This window comes from Candoia aspera, chromosome 3 (assembly GCF_035149785.1).
Source record: "Candoia aspera isolate rCanAsp1 chromosome 3, rCanAsp1.hap2, whole genome shotgun sequence".
NCBI classification, from domain to species: domain Eukaryota; kingdom Metazoa; phylum Chordata; class Lepidosauria; order Squamata; family Boidae; genus Candoia; species Candoia aspera.
This window is the reverse complement of record NC_086155.1, coordinates 32,446,475-32,471,098: the sequence shown is the minus strand read 5'-3', so window position 1 is coordinate 32,471,098 and position 24,624 is coordinate 32,446,475. Positions and strand designations below refer to the sequence as shown.

The following is a 24,624-nucleotide window of genomic DNA, read 5'->3' as shown; positions in this document are numbered from 1 at the left end:
TTGGGATCTGTACATTTTGTGTTACAGACATGCAGAATTGGAATAATCAAGAAGAATGTGCCCAGGACAGTATTAGGGCTCCCTTTCCACTCTGCCTTGCTATTTTATGAGGAGTTAAAACCATAACAAATAAATGTTTAAAGATTTCTTCAGCAGAGCATGCTTCTCTCATAGAGAAAGCCAGCACTGACATATTTGTCCAGCTTTGGATGAAAAAATGCCGAGGGAAAGATTGGTATATTTTTTATTTGCTATTTTGCTGGGAACTCATCTCCCTCCTGTGCTGAAGTTAACATGTCCCCGTTGTATTTTAAAGGGCAGTTATTCTCTACACATCAGAACAATCCAGGTATTGATTATACAAAAAAGGATATCATGCTTTTGGGACTGGGGAAAGGATGAAAAGTAGCTAAAAGATAAAATGGACTGGAACATACTTTATTTCAGATTAATAATAATTTCATAATCATTAAAAAGTAGCTATTAATAAAAATAACAATTCCAGATTAATCAGATGGTCTTTCTGCATTGTTATAGCCTTAATTTTTTAAGGTCTAAGACAAGGGTGGGGAATGTGTGTCCCTAAATGTTATGCTGGCTGAGCAATATGGAGAATTGAAGTATATATCTGGACGGTCCCTAAGATGGAACAGGATGTTATGAATTGTACCTAAGCAATATCTGGAGGGCTATACCAGTCCAGATGTAAATGTTTGCATGATGCTCTCCATATGTATGCTTGTGAGCATTTATTTATTCTATTACATAGTTAACCACACACCATGTAACTCAAGGTGGCTAACAAAACAAACAAACAAACAAATAAGGCAAATAATGAACAAAAATTAGAACATGTCATGCAAACTGAATTCATAAATTCAAACAATTAAAACAGGCTCATACAATCTGACCCAGTGCTTGTTAGGTTATGACTTAAACCTTTCCCACCTAATTTTGTTAAAAACCACGTGGATGGAAATGCTGAAAGTTATAGTTAACATATAGAGACTACCAGGTTAAGAAAGCTTGGTTTATAGCAACATCTTCTCTTTGGACCATAAAGATGGCAACTTTCCAACTATGCCCTGGATACATTCAAGCACAGCAAAAGTTGAGATGAAGAAATTAGTCTTTCTTTTCTTCAAATCCTGATTCTTGCTATGGGAGGTCATGCTAGTCATTCTGCTCTTTTCCTAACCATCACGAATCAGTGATACATCCAAAGGATCTCATACATATTTTATCAGAGAGGCACAGGTACTAAGGAAGTAGTCACTGTCTGGCATTAGAAATCAAGCTGTATTCAGCTGTAAGTAGTAGCAAAATGAGAGCACCTAGTTTCATAGCCAACACTACCGAATAACATTTAGTAGGCCAATATTTTAGGTTTGTGACAAAAATGTCAGATTTAAAGTGTGATTTTAAAACCAATTTGCAGCTGTATTCTGAGACAACTGTCTTACTGCCAGGACTTCTGACGCAATGCAGTGATACAGTAGACAGATCCATTGATTGCTTTATTGTGCTTTGCCAACAGCTGCTGTGTATAAATCACATGATTTCCTGAGAAACGCTGAATGCCAGCTTTGATTTACACTTTGAGAATATAACGTTTTTGAGATACTCAGCTACAAATGCTAGATACAAGAAGGGAGTCAAATAGAGAACACACATAAGCAACTATTTCTTTCCAGATAATTATTCCAATGTTTTCCTTGAAGAATGGGCTTCATCTTTGTATCTTATACAGATAGCACAATTTTGCTCTTCCTGAATTTGCATCTTATTTGTTGATGCACTTATTTGTTGATGCACTCCACTTTTTTTCTACTGCCCTATTGTCTATCTTGATCTCTGAATGTTGAATGCAAACATGTATTACAATTTCAGTGGAACCCTTGGATAATGTTCTACGTAGAACAGAAAGTGGACAGAAAAGAGTTTGGCAAAGCAGCCGTGAAAGTGCACTGTAATTCCTTCATGCACCCAAGTTTTTGTTTTGTTTTGTACCACTAGAGGGGAATTAATGGGGAACACACAGAATAATTTCCTTGCTAAGTGCATAATAAATCATATGCAAGAGAAGGTGAGTATTAGCTTTCTTGCATGTACTTTGGGAATATTTATATAGCACACTGAGGATTTCAGTTCCATCACATCATGTCCCACCATGAGATTATGGGAGATGAAGTAGAATATATCTGAAGCATACCAGTCTGGGGAAGCTGTTTTAACATCTCTTTGCAGGCTGGTCTGTTGTGAGAGAAGTCACAGTGACTGCAGTCACTGTGTGTGAGTTGGGCAGCCATATACCTAAGGGACTGTCTCCTCCCCATCACATCAACCCGTCCCACCTGGTCGTGCAGAGAGGGCATGCTACGGACCCCGTCTGCAAGAGAATTCCATCTGGCAGGGTCCAGGAGGCGGGCCTTCTCTGCAATAGCCCCTACCCTTTGGAATATCCTTCCCCGGAAGTGAGATTGGCTCCCTCCCTCCTGGACTTTAGGAAACAGCTGAAGACCTGGTTCTGTAATTATGCCTGGGGCGGGAGGGAGAATAGCCATTCCTGGGGATGGTTAGTTTCTTAGAAGGACCTTGCTCTGCTTGCAAATCATAAAGAACTTCCAGCCATCAAGGTTTTTATTATATTTATTTTATTGTGTATTGTAGTATTTTACAGTTTTATATTTTTATTTATGTTTTATTGTAAACCACCCAGAGTCCTTTTTGGGAAATGGGTGGTGATAAATTTGATTGATTAATTAAATGATTTTTTAAAAATGTAGGGGCTCATCTCAAAGCATCTTGCTGCTCTATATTGGGTCTTTGAACTAATTATTTGTATAATCACCTCTGGAATCAATATAATTCCTTCCCCCATCCCCACTTCCCACTGATGCTCACTTTGAGGCATTTGTTTTGAGGATGACTTGAAGGAGATCTACAGAACAGAAATAAAGTGTACCATTAGGGAAAAAGAGGGAACACTGCCAGCTGATATGTGGAAAGCCTATGTCTTTCTCCTGAGCAAACTTCCAGGAGGAAAAGGAAAAATACCATATAGGTTCTTTCCCCCTGCAGAGAACAGAGACCAACAATGTTGAACCCCATGTGCACAGCTGTTGTCACCCTGGTCCCTACGCTGCTCACAGCAGGGCAGTCTTGCCTGGGTTTCCAGCTGCTGATTGTTTAGCTTTCTGTGGGGAGAATTCAGTAGCTGTCTTTCAAAGATAGGGAACAGTGTTCTTTCCTCCTGGGATTAAAAAAGGGGATCGTGGATTTGGGGTTTGCTTGAGCTAAATTTCTTATAACACAGATGTGCCTGGTCACAAGCATACTCAGAAGCCACGGCCTTCTTGTTCAATCCCAGAGGTAAACTCGTTCCGACCTCTGCCAGACAGAAGCTCCCCATTAAGAAGGCTTCTCGTGCTTCAGAGGAAAGATCACGGGGCTTCGTGGTGGCGGGTCCAATCCTTGCTTCCAGGAGAAAAACAGAAGTTGGGCGCGCTGTCCTTGTTTATTTATCAGTCTTGAAGTATGTCCTCTCGGCCGTCCGGAGAAGGAGGTCGCTGTTGCCTCGAGGATCCGATCGCCCCCTCGGGCGCCTCTCTCCACCTTTTGTTCCCAGACCATGCGCGTCACCGTTTTCGCGGCTGGGCGGGGATACCGGGGAGGAGGAGGAGGAGGAGGGGGCCGGCCGAGGAACTGTTGCTGCTTCTGGGGCGGCGGAGGCAAGCATCATCGCGGCGTGGCAGCGGATTAACGGCCAACCTAACGCGGTTTCGGCCCCGAGCCCAGCAAGCCTCTCTTCGCCGCGAGCCCGGTGGAAGGGCTTGAGCGGGCAGGGGACTCAGCGCGGAAACGAGGGAGGCGGCTTTTCGGCCGGATCATGAGCGATTCCAGCCCCAGACGGCTCCGGAGGGGCCAGTGAGGAACCGTCCGGGGATGGCAGCGCCGTGCGAGGAGGAACCCAGCCAGCGTCTCGCCTCGGCCCCAGCGCCGCTGCCCCTCGCGCAGCCCGAGAAGAAGAAGCTGCATCGGGCGCCGTCCCCGGCCAGACCCAAGGATGTGCCTGGTTGGTCGCTGGCCAAGAGCCGGCGCGGCAGCCACCCCGGCTCGCCCGCCTTCTTCCCCGGCAAGTCGGGAGCGGGCGGCGGGCACTCGCGGCGGGCTGGGAGCGCCAAGGATGGCCGCGGCGAGAAGAAGGGCAAGGCCACGCCGCCGATGGGGACGCGGGGCGCCGGGAAGGGCTCTGGAGGCCGAGCCGGGGCGAGAGTGAAGGGGCGGAGCCGCCTCCCCGGGGTTGGCGAGGGGGCAGCCGCCTCCGGCGGGGCCGGAAAGGTGCCGTCGGCGCGCTCCCAGCCGCCGCCTGCCTTGAGCCTGACTGACAGCAGCTCGGAGGTGTCGGACTGCAGCGCCTCGGAGGAAGCCAAGGTCCTCTCGTTGCTGGAGCTGGGCGGGCTGGGCGGCGGCGGCAGCAGCAGCGACAGCGAGTCCCCACCCAGCAGCAGCGCCCCTGCCCAGCCGGCCAGCGCCTCCGCGGATGGCGTCTCCCCGCTGCCCGAGGACCTGTCGACGGGGGCCTCGCTGGCCAGCAGCCGCCTCCCTCTCAGCACCTCGCTGGCCTTCTCCGACCTCACCGAGGAGCTGCTGGACGCGGGAGTCGCCAGGGAGTTGGAGGAGCTGCGCTCCGAGAACGACTATCTCAAGGTGAGCGGGATCCGGTTTGATGGCAGCCTGGACAGAGAGCTCGGCCGGCGAGGCCAGCCGTGACGCTGCTTTTGCACGGAAAAAATCTTCGGTTTCGTACAGCGCACATTCTGCAGCGGATTGTCTCTCCGGCCCCCCTCGGCCTCTTCGTCGCCCAGGCCTCCTGGAGCCCCCGAGCAGCAGCCGCTGGGACCCAGGAAGTCTTTGTAAAAGAGGCACACCCCTTTCCCCAAAAGATGCCCCCGGGGGAGGGGGGAATCAAGGATCTCCGGCCTCCCATAATACTGTTATATGGAACAATGACCTAACCTGTAGAGCAGCTTTCTTCAGTGTGGTGCTCTCCAGATGTGCTGACACTGCTGCTGCAGCTGTGCAAGTCTGGAGCTTTCGAAAGGGCAAGCCCGGCACATCTGGAGAGCACCACATTGGGGAGAAATGTTCTAGAGGGAAGACCTAGAAGCACTTAGCTTGTGGGTCACTGTTCCTACTCATAGAGGTCATGGCTCCTCAGTGTTGGCATAAGACATTTGCTGCTTGAAGCCATGTGTGCAACCCACCCTTCCAATCCTGGAACAAAAATGGCTGCATAGTTGGGATGGGCCTTTCTGCCTTGCAGCAGATGTTCATCAAAACCTATGGACCAGGTAAGTCATGCACTTTGGCAAGCTCTGTTGCCATGCTGAATTTTATAGCCTTTTCTTTGATGAGGAGTTTAGTTTTACTAGAACAGACACTTACAACCAAACAAGTGTTCACTTTCAGTAGAATGTTGGTTATGTAGGACACATACCGCACAACCCCAGAGACACCTGCCTGCATCCTAAAGCTCCTAATTTGCTTTCTTTTGCCTCGTGGACATATGTACTCTATGTGTAAAGATATGTATCCTTTCAAAAGACCTTTTCCCCCTAATTCTCTTTTGGTTTACTGAAACAGACGTTCTGTGGTATAAATCAGTCTCCAGATGTGTCAACAACTACAGGGCCCAGAATTTGAAGCTTTTTACAACTATGGCTGGAAATCCTGGGAGTTTTCCAAAAACATCTAGAGGGCATTGACTTTTTTATATTACTTATTAGAAATAAATTATTATATTGATAAATTGCCCTACAACCACAGTTCTCTGGGTAATATGTAGATTTATTCTGGCACAGATGTCTATTCTTAGAAACAAAAAGAAAAATGTCCCTTAATCATATGTAATGGGAGGAATCACACCTCTAACATTGCAGAGACTCCATACATTGAACAGATACCTCTTACTGACATAAGACTCCCTTCTGTGGCATCTTAGATATAATACATGTTCCTTGGTCCCATCGATCAGATACAGCGTATCCTTAAGGAAGGCATCCTTTTTTATGGAATTGGAATTAATTTCTTACATTTCATTTCAGTGTTTCAAGAATGGGAGATTCTTCAGGTCTGTTAAGCAAAGACCTCATAGTATTTATTAGAGCTTGTTAAAGGTTATTTTATTTTATTTTATTTTATTTTATTTTATTTTATTTTATTTTATTTTATTTTATCTATCTATCTATCTATCTATCTATCTATCTATCTATCTATCTATCTATCTATTTACTATCCCGCCTTTATTATTTTTATAAATAACTCAAGGTGGTGAACATACCCAATACTCCTTCCTCCTCCTCTTTTCCCCACCACAACAGCCCTGTGAGGTGAGTTGGGCTGGGAGAGAGTGACTGGCTCAGGGTCACCCAGCCGGCTTTCATGCCTAAGGCGGGACTGTTATCTCCATGGGAAGCTGCTTCTCTATGGTAGTTCCATATTGAAATTTTAACATCATGTCATCACGTTCTGATTGTTCAGAAATTTTCCACAGGACTGTTAGGTGCTCCCAGGGAGGTATGGCATTAGTGTAGAGTAGAAAGGGGATTTATATAAGAAGCAGTTCTAGTTGTACCTAAGGGCATGAAGTTGTACAGAATTGTAGTGTGTGTGCATCTTAATACATAGACTTTTTTTTCTTTTGAGTCCTGTTTGACGACTCCTAGCAACTCCATGGACAACTCCATGCAGTTTTCCAGGCAACATTTTCAGAAGTTGTTTGCCCTGGCCTTATTCCTAAGGCTGACAGAAAGTGACTGGCCGAGGTCACCCAGTTTGTTTCTGTGCTTAAGTTAGAACTAGAACTTAGGTTTCCCCCTCCTAGTCTTAACAGCTGGACCAGACTGGTTCTCTAATACATAAGCTAAGATACCTTAAATGGAAATATATATGATGTTGGCAGACATATCCCTGAAATGTGCCAAGATAATACCAGTGCCAGGAGCGAGAGGCCATTTTCAGAGGAGAAATGATAGAGATGTTCAGTCATTCTCATGTCCATTGATTCTCTCTCAATGGACACTGAAAATTTTTACTACCTCTAAAATATGTTTCCTTCATTTAATGAGGAAAAATTGTGCTCCTGACTGGGTGTGCTCACAGAGAAGAACTACACTTAATAAGTGTGTCCAGGACTTCAAAATGGATTTCCAAAAGGTGCTTGGAATGGACAAGGACCTGGAAGTAGCACTTGTCTGCAGCTTTTTAAAGCAGCAGCATCTTTTCCTGGGATTGCACAACTGCAATTTCTGTAATATTTCTGGATGCAACACAGGATGATGCATCTTCCCTGCCCTGCATTGCACATAACAAGTTGTGTTTCATATTCACAGTGGAGAAAGACATCTACATTCCTAAAAAAGTTTTTCATTGTGTGTTCCACTCTTCAGATTGAGTTAAATTAATTGTATGGAAAGCTGCTTTGCTGATGTGCCCTAGAATGGTTTGTAGACCTTGGAGTACTATTTGAATAATGTAAGAATATTGCTTGTTAGGGACTCCTGTGGTTTCTGAAAGAGAGGGAGTGGGAGAGTGATTGGGATGTTGCCAGATTCAGTTGCTTCTCTTACTGCTGCTACTACTGAGCAGTTATGATTTTATTTTTCAGGATGGGGTTGGCATGGTAACAGTAGTACATGTTTACTGAATGGCTGCATACAACTGCCAGCTAAGAGGGTCCTTTAGGTCCCTAGTAAAGGCATGGATTCTTACTGCCTCTGAGAGATTTCTGATACAGGATTACAGGAAGGGTCCTGTAAGTATAAGATAATAAAATTAATATATAATATAAATGCATGTGTATATACATATAATAATTAACCATAGCTTTTTTGCACTGTGCACTCAGATGTACAGTGGATTTTTGTGTGAAAGAACTGTAAACACTTCTGTGGTACTGAAAGAAATTCTTGATCTAAGCCATACCTTGTTCATTTTAGGGGGAATATGCTTACCACTGTTCACTGCCCACTTCTCTGGAACAGTGTTCCCCTGATATCAAACAGGCTCTGACCCTGTTAGCTTTTTGTGAAGCCGTTAAGTGTTTGAGGAAGTCATTTTAGTCTCTCCTGATAAGAATGGGGTCATGACTGTTCCTTGAGTGTCGGATGTTTTTTTATTACAAAGTTATTTTATTACATTGTTACACCATGTTGTTGATTTTAGTCCTATTACTGTTTTGGAGGTCTCTAAGGTGCTGAGAGTGTGATTGGAGTGTGATATAAGATTAGTACAATAAAAATAAACATTTTGCATCTCACTTATGGTGGTAGTTCTTAGAATTCTAGAATAAAAATATAAATTAATTGGTGAATATCTGAAGTTTCCCAACCCATGATCTATATTCATATTGTACTTAAGGCAAACAAGCAAGCTGAGGAGGACAGCAGAACTCAATACAGGTGCTCTTTCAGGTATCCATGAATGTCATTTATTTCTGCAGGGAGGAGGAAGTCCATGTCAGATGCAGCCTTCCTTAAACAAGGTTGTGATGCCAGGTTGCCTGGAGGCCTTCATGGCTGCACACACAGTGACCCCATTCTGCTAATGCGTAGATATGTACATCGGTGGTAACTCAGTGTCCCCCCTTTAACTTGCTATATTCCTGCATATTCACAATCTGTACACAAGGTTTGCAGTGTGCAAGCATTCCAGATATTATGTTAGAAAAATACTGGTTCCTGCTTTGCCTGCAAGTAATCCATGAGGTAAAGGTAAAGGTTTCCCTTGACGTAAAGTCCAGTCGTGTCCGACTCTAGGGGGCGGTGCTCATCTCCGTTTCTAAGCCTTTAGAGCCGCCATTGTCCATAGGACACTTCCGGGTCATGTGGCCAGCATGACTCACGGAACGCCGTTATCTTCCCACCAAAGTGGTACCTATTGATCTACTCACATTTGCATGTTTTCGAACTGCTAGGTGAGCAGGAGCTGGGACGAGCAACGGGAGCTCACCCCGCCGCGCGGTTTCGAACCGCCGACCTTCCGATCGACAGCTCAGCGGTTTAACCCGCAGCGCTACCGCTGTGAGACAAATACTGTCTCACATACTGTGAGACAAATACTGAATCTGTTAAAATCAAATTTATCTGCTCTGTAGAAAAACCATGTTGTTCTGGTGGTTTAAATATTATACAGGTAGTCCTTGCTTAATGACCACAATTGGGACAGAAATTTTGGTTGCTAAGTGAAGTGGTCATTAAGTGAATCTGACCTGATTTTATGACCTTTTTTGTGGTGGTGGTTAAGCAAATCACCATGGTCATTAAGCAAACCACATGGTCATTAAGCAAATCACACAGTTCCCCATTGATTTTGCTTGCCAGAAGCTGGCTGGGAAGGTCAAAAATGGCAGTCACGTGACCATGGGATGCTGCAATGGTCATAAATGTGAACCAGTTGCCAAGTGCCCAAATCATGATCATGTGACCATGGGGATGCTGTGACAGCTGTAGGTGTGAGGACCGATCTTAAGTCAGTTTTTTCAGCACTGTCTTAAGTCCAAACCGTCATTAACAAATGGTTGTTAAGCAAGGACTACCTGTAAAGCTGGCGTAGCATCCCGCACCATTTAGTATGTCTTGCTGCAAGCATTTCTGTGGCAGGAAAATACAGGGGCAGATCAACCAGAGAACTGCAATGCCACAGGAGGTGGCTATGACAGGTATCAACAGGTATCACAGATCTTTTTTGGTTTACCCCTTGTAATAGTATAATTTTCATATCATGGATGCTCACAGTTTGTTTTGAGACCAGCACAGTATTATTTCTCCCACATCTAACCCTGCTGTTCAGGATTTTGAATGCTCAGTATTCAACATGAGATTGCAGTGTTGTGGCACAAACCCATTACATATGCTGTATTGGCACAGTTTGTTCTGATTTCCCAGGATGGTGAAGTTTTTGGCTCAAGGTTGAAATCTGGTTATGGGAATCCAAATAAAGCCAAATAAAGTAGTAAATTATACCTCCCCTTCCCTTCTAACTAAAGGAAAATTGGCAGGAAGTCAAGACTTCATTTAGACTGGCCTTTCTCAATATTCTGATAGAAAACGGCTGCAGAGATTCAAAGTTGTCATGGTAGTGTAACAACATTTCATATTAATTAGAAATATACAAGGGCACTTATGTTACATTTTTTGGTCATGATCCAGCCAGAGTTAAGAGCAATTAAGAGTTAAAACTGTGTGATTAACAGCACAGTCATTTGTATGTTTATGTACAAGTAAATTCCAAGGAATTCAACAGAGCTATTTTCCAGTGGTTAAGATTGTAGTCTATATATATATATATATGTATGTATGTATATATGTATACTGTACACACATACCACACATACTTAAAAGTACGTCCCACTGAGTTCAGGATAATTTATTCCTGTGTAAGTAATAATAGCTTGCATTTTAGTCCCATAGATTTGAGAGATATTAAAATGCAAATCTTGATAAATTCCCTATTAAGCATTTTTTAATTCTCTAAGTAAATCTTAGATGGGACGCGGTGGCGCTGCGGGTTAAACCGCTGAGCTGTCGATCGGAAGGTCGGCGGTTCGAAACCGCGCGGTGGGGTGAGCTCCCGTTGCTAGTCCCAGCTCCTGCTCACCTAGCAGTTCGAAAACATGCAAATGTGAGTAGATCAATAGGTACCGCTTCGGCGGGAAGGTAACGGCGTTCCGTGAGTCATGCTGGCCACATGACCCGGAAGTGTCTATGACAACGCCGGCTCCAAGGCTTAGAAACGGAGATGAGCACCGCCCCCTAGAGTCGGATTCGACTGGACTTTACGTCAAGGGAAACCTTTACCTTTACCTAAGTAAATCTTTATTGATTCACCTTTGAATGAGAACTGCTTTTTTATCTGGAATTTGCCAATTCTGCATTTGTACTATTTGTGTATTATAATAGAAGCTGATTTAGCCTCCTACTGATGGAATCTTCCTATTTATCATCTTGCTTTTGATAATTCTTTGCTCCATAGAGATTTTTTGGTGCTGTCATTAACAACTATGAAACACAAACTTTGCAAGAGGTGCAAAGTTTACTGCATCAGAGCAGCATTTATTTGCAAAAGCTCAGTTTCTCTGGGTATTAAGTAACATTATCAAAATAAGCTTTGAAAATGTACTAGAATATAAAAATGAACAAAGGGAAAAAAACTCACTTCAGTTAGTTTTACAATATAGTTACACAAAACTTTAAAATGTTTTGCCTTCTACAGTAGTGTAGTTCAAGAAATCAGAATAAAGACTATTCAAGTTACTTCCAGCATAGAACAGGAAAGGAAGGACTTCAGATTCAAATATATTTGAGCTACTAATCTTGGTACTGAAAGCTGACTTCACTGTTGATTCTGCTTTGAATTCTGTCAAAATAGAATTGACTTATACCCATTATCTTATCCAGCATTGAATACAGGTGTTACATTGGAACACAGCATAGGAAATATATTCCTTCTCCAACTTAGCAAACTTTTGTTCACTGATGTTGCTCTCTTTATTTGGTAGAACTGGATTTCCGAATCATTTGATTCATTTTTCAAATTAATTGTTTCTTGTATGTATTGGAAACACAGTGCTCTGGGATCTCCAAAGGTTGTTTTCCAGGTTAGTGACTTAATTATACTATGCATCTTTTGGGAATGAAAATAGAATGAATGTGATCTGTAGGAAATATTCTTGACTTTTGCTTTGATAATGGATTGATGAATTCCATATTTTACTAGGCACCTTTGTACAAAGTAGAAGAGATGACACAAACTCACAGTATTGATTTAAAAATGTAGATGAAATTGGAATGGTACAGTGATTTGGCAAAAAAAGTGTAGTCCACTGGTAGAATTGTACATTTCTTTGGAATCCAGTTCATGGGGACAGTTCCTGATATTAGGAAGTGAATTCCAGTTTGGCTATAAGAAGGATAAGTAACCTAGCCAAAATGTGTCCTTTCTCAGGATTATTTTCTGTCCTTTGTTTTGTGCTTTGAAGAAACATAGTTTGAATATCTAACATATCTAAGCATGACAATCTGCTGCATCTTCCTTTTGATCTGAAACCCATAATCAACAGAAATGCATTACGTATGAATTGAAAAAAAAAAGTAAGCAAAAGGAAGAATTTTCTTTGACTGTATGAAAAAAAGAGAGAGCTCCTGGGATTTGTTTGGTAAACTGCTGTCTTCAAGATGGAGAGACTGCTAGAGGTGGATTTTCGATTTTCTTGCATTTAATGGTCATCCCCCCCAATAATGCTTTTGATAAATCACCTTGTCATAGTTGACTTATTATCTGGGGCAGTGAAATACTTTTAAAGGCAGAATACTTTATTTTTGCAAAAATGCATAATAATCCAGGTATTTTTTTTTAAAAAATGTACTGTTTAGTGTATCTCCTTGGTGATAGCATTTCTTGGTTTGCATACATGTATTGCATATTTATGTGTTGCCAGTTTGTGTAGTTGGTAAGGTGCTGGGCTAGAAACCAGGAGTCTGTGAGTTCTAGTCCCACCTTAGGCATGAAAGCCGGCTGGGTAACCTTGGGCCAGTCACTATTTCTCAACCCAACCCACCTCACAGGGTTGCTGTTGTGGGGAAAATAGGAGGAGGAAGGAGTACTAGGTATGTTCGCCACCTTGAGTTTTATATATATAAAGGTAGAATAAAAATCTAGTAATAATAATAATTTATGTTCCACCTTTTTCCATAAATAATTCTTTCCCTCCAGTGTTAGTGTTATCACAATCATGTTAGGTAAGTAGTTTATAAAATAAATGATAATTGGCTGAACATACTAAGTGAAAAGCAAAGAAACTCCTTTACGGCTTAGCATGAGGTGCAAACCAGGCCAATATCTAGTTTAGTTATTTCTTGAGTTTCATTGCTTGGTGAGGATTTGAACCTAGTTCTCCTGAGCACCAGTCCAGCACACTGAACCATATATACTTTTTAGAATAAGGAGCTGCAACTGCTGGGTTTCCCCTTGCTTCAACTCCCTTGAGTTCTCAGCTGAATAATAGGTTTCTGAGTGCACTGTGTTCACTGAATCTTGAATGTCATGCAAAGAACCACTTGCTGTATCCTGTGGAACCACTTTTAAGACATCATTCAAATGTTTTTAAGTTAACATCTTATGGGAGATAAAGTGTTCATCCAAATATTTTTTTCTTTTTTAAAAAGGGTTACCAAATGTCGTATCTTTGCTTTTTGTGAAGTTAGGACATCAGCCTAATGGCTCCAATGATGATTCTTTTTCCTGGGCTAATAGCAGATTAAGGTGGAAATAGGGAAGTTTTTATTGGGACTGCAATGAGGGAGAAAATATCATTCATTCATTCATTCATTCATTCATTCATCCATCCCTACCCAGTTTGAGGAATATGGGCAAAACAGTATTGAAGTTACTGCATTAGGCTTGATTTGCAGCTTTTATGTATCTGAGACTGCTGCTGTTAAATAATTATTACATTTCCTCTGGGAAAATGCACCAACATCAAGATCCCTCTGTGGATTTGTTTGCTTCTGTATTATTGATCCCAAGAGCACAGCATGCTTTGTGGAAGTTCTGATTGAGCTCTGCCCTTGAAATTCCTTTTGCCATCTTACTTTACCCGCTGGGGAAAAGCAAGTATCATCATTTGGTGACTGCAGTAAGTACACAACAGTGCTATGAGCACATACTGTGCTTTGCTTGCCCTTTTTGGCCTCTCTTCAGGTATCAGAGAGCTGCTGAATAAAAGCTGACAGGAGAACAGTAGTATCAGGGAGCTGTTACGCCTTTAAGAGAATAGCAGCCGATGGCAGCCTTGTCAGATGGCTGCGTTGTCATCGCAGGGTGTGGGGAACAAGAGCTCCAAGTCCCTGCTCAGCAGAATGGAAAATGTGAGATGTGATACAGCAGCAGCTGCAGAGGGATGGGAAGACAAAGAATGGGCCCTTGAGATTCCATTTGAAAAAAGGGGCGGAGACAGCTGTAAGCCAATCGTTTTTCAGAACAGCAGATATATGCATAGATGGGATTCAGCCTGGCATTTGCCCAGGGGTTGCCTGCTCATCTTCAGAGGCAGGCTGTTCCTGCTTACGGCGACCCACCCTCCCCTTCTGCCTGAACAGTGACTACAGTACGGGGCGGGGGGGTGGGTTCCTTCTCCTAGTCCTCCCTCCCCAGAGAAAAAACTAGAACTTGGGTATAAGTCTTCTTTGCTTTTCTCTTTTCCACAAGTGTGCAACAGATAATACAGCAAAAGAAATGTGCATCCGCAATTACAATAAAAATCTTTTTTTTTTTTTAATATGGAGGTACAAAAAGTCTGTGACATGCAAAATAGACCATATATACTGAGTTTTAAATTTACATTTGCAGCTTGCTCTCCCTCTTTATTTTAACAATACAGTTATGGCAACTGAGTGTAGCCTTTCTAGAAATACAGTTTCTATAACTAGCTAGTCTGGAAAGCTGTGCATTAAAAGTTTGCATTATAACCTAAGAGTTGCATGTTAAGAGAAGGCACTGCATTTCACTGTGCAGGAAAGTGGTAATGGATGATATAGTATAATTGTTAACAATGCGTCATATTTGATTCATGCAGAAAGTAATATGTGATCCATATATGTTAACGTGTATTATGCAATATGCAACGATAACATAGCTGGTATATCTTCCAGTTTTGAGTCAACATATTTGTTTTTGCATTGCTTCAGAACGCGTCATTATTTCACTGTTAATTAATAGAGGAAGTTACAAATTGCTGATGCTATTTCCCCCATTTTCCCCCTCCTGTTCATTACTTATGAATTGTTGGTGGGCGAGTGTGCAAAAGAAAGATACAAGAAAAGAGTTGTGCACTAAAGTGCTTGGTTTTTATGTTGCATTGCATTTTAGAAAATTGATAACAGATTTCTTGTATTGTATGGTTAAACTCTGGGAAAGGAGTACGGCAGGGCTGTATACTCTCACCCTACCTATTCAACTTGTACTCAGAACACATCATGCGACATGCTGGGCTTGAGGAATCCAAGGCTGGAGTTAAAATTGCTGGAAGAAACATTAACAATCTCAGATATGCAGATGATACCACTTTGATGGCTGAAAGCGAAGAGGAACTGAGGAGCCTTATGATGAAGGTGAAAGAAGAAAGTGCAAAAGCTGGCTTGCAGCTAAACCTCAAAAAAACCAAGGATTATGGCAACCAGCTTGATTGATAACTGGCAAATAGAGGGAGAAAATGTAGAGGCAGTGAAAGACTTCGTATTTCTAGGTGCAAAGATTACGGCAGATGCTGACTGCAGTCAGGAAATCAGAAGACGCTTAATCCTTGGGAGAAGAGCAATGACAAATCTCAATAAAATAGTTAAGAGCAGAGACATCACACTGACAACAAAGGTCCGCATAGTTAAAGCAATGGTGTTCCCTGTAGTAACATATGGCTGTGAGAGCTGGAGCATAAGGAAGGCTGAGAGAAGGAAGATCGATGCTTTTGAACTGTGGTGTTGGAGGAAAATTCTGAGAGTGCCTTGGACTGCAAGAAGATCAAACCAGTCCATCCTCCAGGAAATCAAGCCAGACTGCTCACTTGAGGGAATGATATTAAAGGCCAAACTGAAATACTTTGGCCACATAATGAGAAGACAGGACACCCTGGAGAAGATGCTGATGCTAGGGAGAGTGGAGGGCAAAAGGAAGAGGGGCCGACCAAGGGCAAGATGGATAGATGATATTCTAGAGGTGATGGACTCGTCCCTGGGGGAGCTGGGGGTGTTGACCGACAGGAAGCTCTGGCGTGGGCTGGTCCATGAAGTCACGAAGAGTCAGAAGCAACTGAATGAATAAACAACAACATGGTTAAACTCAGATGTTGCACTAGTGGTGTGCACTAGTTTTAACTGATACCAGAGCACGATATTATGGAATTTTCAAAGACATGGCTTAGAACTGCTTTTCTAATTCTAGCAGGTTTAGTCTCAAGATGGAGCTGCTTTTGAAAGTGGAAATGCTGCGCAGATACTGTAATCATACATTGTCAGCTCAGTCATATAACACAAAGCCATCATGGTCTCCCTTAATTGAATTTACCTGTGACATGATTTGGATATTTATATCTATATTTGTAGCTGTGTTCACATGATATGCTAACACATGTTTCATTTTTTTTTATTGTAAACCACTTCGAGAGTTTTTTTTAACTAAGAAGTGGTATATAAATATTTTAGATAAATAAATATAAGTAACCCAATTGTTGGGGTTTCCACAACACATTACACCATGATGGGCTGTGTATGCGCAACAAGTGAGGCAAAAAAGTGGTTAGTTGTGGTTCTGGATGGTGTATAAGCACAGCCTATATCTTAATGTAGTAAGCCAAGTTATTAATGAAGATTGTGTCTACTCCATCCTCACACTGCTCCTTCTGGCTACATGACAGTTTTACTTTTTCATAGTTTCTTGCCATGTCCAAAATGGGAAACTATGGTTACGGAATAAGGATTGGAGCTACACAAGCTCCTGAATCAACTTACAAGGCTGGCTTGTTTTGGTCTTGGTAGCCACAGTTTTCAGTGAATGCCCTGGTTTTGTTTTATTGTTTTTTTTCTAAATTTCTTTTAGTATTCTCATTCTTCAAGCCTCAGTTTAATGCTTAGATTCTAGGAAAGATAATTGCTCATTTAGGAATTGATTAAGTGCCCTCAAGTTGCTGTCCACCTTGCATTTTATTTCTAGTACACATTCATATATAAATACATGCACCTGAATAGTAAAGCATCATACAGTGTACTTCTTGCCAACTGGTGCTGAGCGATATTGTGAATGAACAATAGTGGTTGTGTTATTTTTAAGTAACAAGGACTGTTAACCTTCCTAACAATTATAGCAGAGGATAGAGTGTTGCAGAATCAGTGGGAGGGATCCAGATGTTAAGAACAGATTGAACTCAGTGGGCCTCAATATGCTCATTACAAAAGTAGCATGCAAAGAAAGCTCTTGGTTATGAATACTAGTTGGTAAGGGTATTGAAGTGATTTTTGATAAAAGAATACTGTAGGATATTACAACTTTATCCATTTTTCCATCTGCAAAATGTTGGAGGGTAGACATGGACTTTAGTCTTGTAAGTTCATAATTAGCTGATCTAAAAACCTGTGAGGTTTCAGCCAGCCTCTGACTCAGAAAACAAAACTCTCTCAGTCAGAAGGGGAAACAGAAACTTACCAGGCAGAAACCGGGAAAGCAAAACTCAGAAATGATTCAGCAGCACGGGAGAAGTTACAGACACTGATTGGCCAGTCTTCAGAGGAGGATTTGAATCCTCCAATCAGCGTGCGCGAAAGATGTGCAGAAAACCATGTGAAGGAGAAGGCAGCCTGATTGGCTGCAGAAGGGAATAGGCATGTAAGGGATTGGCATAAAAGGCAGACAAGCGAAGAGCAAACTGCCAGAGAGAACCTATCCTTCAAGCTTGCAGCCCCAGCAGAAGAGTCCTTACCTGTGTCGGAAACCTCGTCTGTAGCTGGAGGGGAATCGGTGCCTGCGTGTCTTACCGAAGTGGACCTGTACCCTGCAACTGCTGCCACAGAGGATCTTCTCCCTGCCGAATCCAGCAACCTCAGCCTCGTGTCCAGCTTCGGACCTCACTGCTGCCATTCTGCACATTCCAGGCATGCTTCCAGCCTTGCTTCAAGTTTCCAGCCTTGTCCAGAGTCTTCAGACCAGTGTTGTCGTACTCTAAGCCCCCAGCCTTGCCCAGAATCTCCAGATCCATTTTATCATGCTTCCAGCTCCCAGCCTTGTACAGAGTCTCCAGTCAAGTTTTGTTGTGCTTCTAGCCTCCAGTCTTGCTGAGGATCTCCAGTCCAGTCTAGCCATGTTTTGGTTGCCCAACATTGTTCAGGAACTTTAGACCTATCTTGTTGTGATCCAGGTTCTCAACCTTGTCTAGAACCTGCAGTCCAGTCGTGTTTCAAGCTCTCCACCTAGTCAAGAACCTGCAGTCCAGCCTAGTTGCTTGCCAAGCTCCCAGCCTAGCCCGGAGACTTCAGCCAAGTCCAGCCTTGTTTCGAGTTATCAACCTTGTTCTGAGTCTTCAGCCCAGTGTACCCAGTCCAGCCTGGGTCACCCAGTTCAGCCCAGTCCTGCCTCTCGAGCCAAGCCTTGCCCAGTGGTTCCAGTTCGGTCTTGCCTAGCTTCCAGGTGCCAGCCTAGTTTGGGTGTGTTCCAGATTGCGGACAATCGTCTCCAGTTCCAGTTGTGCCACATGCCCTAGTTTCTTCCAGTTCCACAGCTCCAGTCAGCAAATCCTGCCTAACTGTTTTGCCACAGTCTCCTCCTGCAACCTTGCCAGTCCTCCCATTGTTGCCCAGGTGATCTTGATTGGAACCAGCCTACTTCTTGACCACAAGGACTTATTTATTGTAACTAGTTGTTTTAATAACGAGTGGTTTTGATAATAAACCATTCTGGCCACCTCATAGTCTAGACCTGTAGGCTAGACTAGGAAGTTGAAAAAACATCCTAGAAGAAGGCAGTGGCAAAATATTTCCATATTGTTGCCAAGAAAACTATGTATTATTAGCAGTCAAGCTCAGCTTGTACTTCGCCTGTAAGTACACAAGGTAGGACAGTGCTGATCATGAAAGACCTCAACAAGGGAACAGCACCATCCAACTACTGGCCAATAACCTGCCTCCCGACGACATGGAAAGTCCTATCAGGCATCATAGCTGCCAAGCTGCAGGACCATATGGGCCAGTACGTGAGTACAGCTCAGAAGGGCATTGGGAACAACACCAGAGGCTCAAAACACCAGTTGCTTATAGACAGAGCAGTCACCCAAGATTCAAGGTCTAGACAGACCAATCTGAGCTCAGCCTGGATTGACTACAGGAAAGCCTATGACTCAATGCCACATACACAGATCTGTGAACGCCTGGCACTATACAAAGTCAACAGGACACTAAGGACCTTCCTCAAGAACTCAGTGGGACTGTGGAAGACAACACTGGAAGTCAACTCAAGACAGCTCGTGCAAGTGGCCATCAGTTGTGGCATATACCAAGGTGATGCACTGACCCTGCTGCTGTTCTGCATAGGCTTGAACCCCCTCAGCCAGATAATCACAAGGACTGGATACAGATACAGGTTCAAGAGTGGAACTACCATCAGCCACCTCCTCTACATGGATGACATCAAGCTGTCTGTATGCTAAGCGTGAATGAGACATTGACTCATTGATCCACCTGACACAGATCTACAGTGACGACACTGGAATGTCATTTGGACTAGAGAAGTGTGGCCAGATGGTAGTAAAGAGAGGGAAGGGAAGGGAAGACTGGGGAAAGGGAAGGGAAGGGAAAGAGGAAAGACTGATGGGGTGGTACCCAGGCCACATAGCAGACATACAGACCAGCTACAAGTACCTTGGTATCCCACAGTCACATGGGAACCATGATGAGGAGGCAAGGGAGACACCAACATCCAAATGCCACCAAAGGATAAGACAGGTCCTGAAGAGCCAGCTCAATGGGAAGAACAAGATCTACACCATCAACATGTATGCTGGTATAGTGAGCTGGCCAAAGAAGGACATGGAGGCTGCTGATGTGAGGACCTGGAAGCTCCTCACAATGTACAGAGGCTTCCACCCCAAGTCCAACACCCAGAGACTGTACACCAGCTGGAAAGAGGGTGGGCTGGGTCTGGTGAGTGTCAAAGCCACTGTCCTGGATGAGACCCAGAGCATCCAGGAGTACATCAGTAAGATGGCCCCTAAAGATGAGCTGCTGAGAGAATGCCTGAGGCAGCAGCAGACATGGGAGGAAGATCAAGCAAAGAAAGTGCCATGGCAAGACAAGTCCCTGCATGGTATGTACCACCAACAGATAGCTGAGGTGGCTGACCTTGGGAAATCCTACCAGTGGCTGGAAAGGGCTGGATTAAAAGACAGCACTGAGGCAGTGATAACAACAAAAGAACAGGCACTAAGCACCAGATCCATAGAAGCAGGGGTCTGCCACACTAGACAGGCCCTGAGGTGCAGACTGTGCAGAAAGGCCTTAGAAACAGTCCAACACACAGTGGCAGGGTGTAAGATGCAGGCAGGAACAGCATACACTGAACGGCACAACCAAGTAGCTGGCATTGTGTACAGGAACATCTGCACAGTGTGTGGGCTAGACCCTCCCAAGTCCAGATGGGAGATTCCACAGAAGGTTGTGGAGCATAAGAGGGTTAAGATCCTGTGGGACTTCCAGATCCAGATGGACAGGCAGGTACTGGCCAATCAACCAGACATTGTGGTAATAGACACGGACTGGAAGACAGTGGTGGTGATAGATGTAGTGGTGCCAAGTGACAGCAACATCAGGCAGAAGGAGTATGAGAAGCTGGAGAAGTACCAGGGCCTGAAGGAGGAACTAGAGAGGATGTGGAAAGTGAAGGCCAAAGTGGTCCCAGTGGTGGTAGGAGCACTGGGGGCTGTGATCCCTAAGCTGGGAGAGTGGCTCCAACAGATCCCAGGAACAACATCAGAGCTCTCTGTCCAGAAGAGTGCAGTGCTAGGAACAGCCAAGATGCTGCGCAGAACCTTCAAACTCCCAGGCCTCTGATAGGGACCTGAGGTTGAGGAAGACACATATCACCCATAGTGGTGAGAAGGGAATTTTTTTAAAAATAAATTCTTAAGAGAATAAAAACAATACAAGTTTTGAAAAAAAGGTAAAGAAAGTAAAGAAATGTAATAAGTAAGTAAAAAAGGTATACAGAAATAAAGAGAAAAGAAAGAAAAAAGAAAAAGTTATAAAGAAGCGGCTTCCAATTTTATTAACAGCAATTACAAGTGCATTTATATTTTACTCTCTCTCTCTAAGGTTAAAACATAATTTATTTCTTTCCATAATCTACACTTTCTAATCACCAACACAAGTTCATTTTTTTTCTTTTTTCAGCAAATAATAGTCAGGGATTTCTCGTCACTAGTAAATGTGGATATTGCCCTTTCCCTAATCAAACAAGTCAGGTTTGTCATTCTTTACCAGCCATTCTTCCATTGTGGGTATTTCAGACTCTTTCCAACATGTATAACGTTTCAGAGCACCAAAGGTATCCTAAAAAAGTAAATTTAAAATGCGTTCAGAAATTGTGTTAAGCCATTAAGTATTTTTAAAAAAAACCCTGTAGGTTGATTTTGCACAGTTACTACACAGATTGTTTATAAGCTACAATGGCTGGGTCCTCACAGTAAGCTAATTCAATACCAGTCAAACCACAGTTTGTTTTAGCATGTTGTGCAAACTACAAACTAGACTGTAGTTTGTAGATTTGAGTTAAGAGGCTACAATTTGTAGCAATGATCCATGCTCTTTAAGAGAAGAAGCCAGTCTATCTGGATCAGAACGTCTACACTGACTGTCAGCAGTTCTGATGGTCAGTTTCAGATGTGTGTAGTCTTTTTCAGCCCTTCCTGGAAAAAGGCAGGGTGTTAGCCCACAACTGAGCTGTTCACATGCAAAGCAGTAGCTCTACTACTTAAATACAGCCCTTACCCGTATTGCTGTCCAGTTAATTTTTAACTTGCTAATAGTCTTTTAGCTGTCTTTTAATTGTCTTTTAACTCATATTGTTTTAAATTTTGAATGACTGCCTTGCTGCTTCCTGGTTTATAGTGTTTTCATTTTTCATTTTTTAATTTTATGGTATATGTTTTGATTCAAATTGTATCTTCTAATATATATTATTTTAAACCACCCAGAAAGCTTTGGCTCTTGGGTTGTTTAAAAAATTTAATAAATAAAATAAATAAAATGGTCTATTTTGGGGGGTAACATTAATCTACTTGACCTAGAGATTCTGAGAGCTCTGCGCTCATCAAGATATCCCTGTTGTAGTTTCTTTTATAAATCTTTTCTTATTTTATTCTGGTAAATTATAGTGCTGTTCCTTCTTCTAGTCTGTGGTTTGGAGTTAATTGAAAGCTGCTGCTATGTTCCCTTTAATCTCTAGGGAAATGTTCCCTTGTCATTCCTTAATGTCATTTTCCCTGTTACAGTGAGAGATCGTAAGAATACAAGTTGAGCTATTGCTGATAAGGTCAGATTCATGTAATATTTTAGTTTCCATATTTTTCAGTTTGTAGACTCACAAGACAGTATTTTTCTGCTTTCCTTTAGTTTTGTTAAAGTATATTTCCAGTGACATAAATCTAACATAGGCAACTTGTCATTAGCAAAGTATTTTCAGGTTAAAGAGAACAATATCATTTATTTGAACTAGAGAAAGGATAGTCTGTATTATTTTCCCCCCAAATTAGTATCCTGTGACGACTATCACTTGGAACCCGTGTGGCATCTGCAGACATCTATGGGGAACTCTGCTGATAGAGTACAAGTTGGTATCTCAAGTGGCTCTGAAGTATCAACTTGTTTGGGCAATATTTGGATTCCAATTGAGTCCATACATTTGGGATTCGCCACACAATGCCTAAGCTACCATGCCTGCCGTGTTATAGTTAGATTGTTGTTGTTGTTTATTCGTTTAGTCGCTTCCGACTCTTCGTGACTTCATGGACCAGCCCACGCCAGAGCCTCCTGTCGGTCGTCAACACCCCCAGCTCCCTCAGGGACGATTCCGTCACCTCTAGAATATCATCCATCCACCTTGCCCTTGGTCGGCCCCTCTTCCTTTTGCCTTCCACTCTCCCTAGCATCAGCATCTTCTCCAGGGTGTCCTGTCTTCTCATTATGTGGCCAAAGTATTTCAGTTTGGCCTTTAATATCATTCCCTCAAGTGAGCAGTCTGGCTTTATTTCCTGGAGGATGGACTGGTTTGATCTTCTTGCAGTCCAAGGCACTCTCAGAACTTTCCTCCAACACCACAGTTCAAAAGCATCGATCTTCCTTCGCTCAGCCTTCCTTATGGTCCAGCTCTCGCAGCCATATGTTACTACGGGGAACACCATTGCTTTAACTATGCGGACCTTTGTTGTCAGTGTGATGTCTCTGCTCTTAACTATTTTATCGAGATTTTTCATTGCTCTTCTTCCAAGGATTAAGCGTCTTCTGATTTCCTGACTGCAGTCAGCATCTGCAGTAATCTTCGCACCTAGGAATACAAAGTCTTTCACTGCTTCTACATTTTCTCCCTCTATTTGCCAGTTATCAATCAAGCTGGTTGCCATAATCTTGGTTTTTTTGAGGTTTAGCTGCAAACCAGCTTTTGCACTTTCTTCTTTCACCTTCATCATAAGGCTCCTCAGTTCCTCTTCGCTTTCAGCCATCAAAGTGGTATCATCTGCATATCTGAGATTGTTAATGTTTCTTCCAGAGATTTTAACTCCAGCCTTGGATTCCTCAAGGCCAGCTTGTCGCATGATGTGTTCTGCGTACAAGTTGAATAGGTAGGGTGAGAGGATACAGCCCTGCCGTACTCCTTTCCCAATCTTAAACCAGTCTGTTGTTCCGTGGTCTGTTCTTACTGTTGCTACTTGGTCGTTATACAGATTCTTCAGGAGGCATACAAGATGACTTGGTATCCCCATACCACTAAGAACTTGCCACAATTTGTTATGGTCCACACAGTCAAAGGCTTTAGAATAGTCAATAAAACAGAAATAGATGTTTTTCTGAAACTCCCTGGCTTTTTCCATTATCCAGCGGATATTGGCAATTTGGTCTCTAGTTCCTCTGCCTTTTCTAAACCCAGCTTGTACATCTGGCAATTCTCGCTCCATGAACTGCTGAAGTCTACCTTGCAGGATCTTGAGCATTACCTTACTGGCATGTGAAATGAGTGCCACTGTTCGATAGTTTGAACATTCTTTAGTGTTTCCCTTTTTTGGTATGGGGATATAAGTTGATTTTTTCCAATCTGATGGCCATTCTTGTGTTTTCCAAATTTGCTGGCATATAGCATGCATTACCTTGACAGCATCATCTTGCAAGATTTTGAACAGTTCAGCTGGGATGCCGTCGTCTCCTGTTGCCTTGTTATTAGCAATGCTTCTTAAGGCCCATTCAACCTCACTCTTCAGGATGTCTGGCTCTAGCTCACTGACCACACCATCAAAGCTATCCCCGATATTGTTATCCTTCCTATACAGGTCTTCTGTATATTCTTGCCACCTTTTCTTGATCTCTTCTTCTTCTGTTAGGTCCTTGCCATCTTTGTTTTTGATCATACCCATTTTTGCCTGGAATTTACCTCCGATGTTTCTAATTTTCTGGAAGAGGTCTCTTGTCCTTCCTATTCTATTGTCTTCTTCCACTTCCGCGCATTGCTTGTTTAAAAATAATTCCTTATCTCTTCTGGCTAACCTCTGGAATTTTGCATTTAATTGGGCATATCTCCCCCTATCACTGTTGCCTTTTGCTTTCCTTCTTTCTTGGGCTACTTCTAGTGTCTCAGCAGACAGCCATTTTGCCTTCTTGGTTTTCTCTTTCTTTGGGATGTATTTTGTTGCTGCCTCCTGAACAATGCTGCCAACTTCTGTCCAGAGTTCTTCCGGGACCCTATCTACTAAGTCCAGTCCCTTAAATCTATTCTTCACCTCCACTGCATATTCCTTAGGAATATTAGTGAGCTCATATCTAG

At 42.9% G+C, this 24,624-nt stretch overlaps 1 protein-coding gene across 1 annotated transcript in view; it reads left to right on the top strand.

The window, feature by feature from the left end:
* The first annotated feature begins 3,804 nt into the window (after positions 1 to 3,804).
* The window catches only part of MTCL2 (microtubule crosslinking factor 2), a 103,322-nt gene continuing 82,502 nt past the window's right edge, over positions 3,805 to 24,624 (top strand). The window contains exon 1 of the mRNA XM_063297248.1: positions 3,805 to 4,710. Within this exon, the coding sequence (XP_063153318.1) occupies positions 3,946 to 4,710 (765 nt within the window). The 5' untranslated portion in view covers positions 3,805 to 3,945. The remainder of the gene's footprint in view (positions 4,711 to 24,624) is intronic.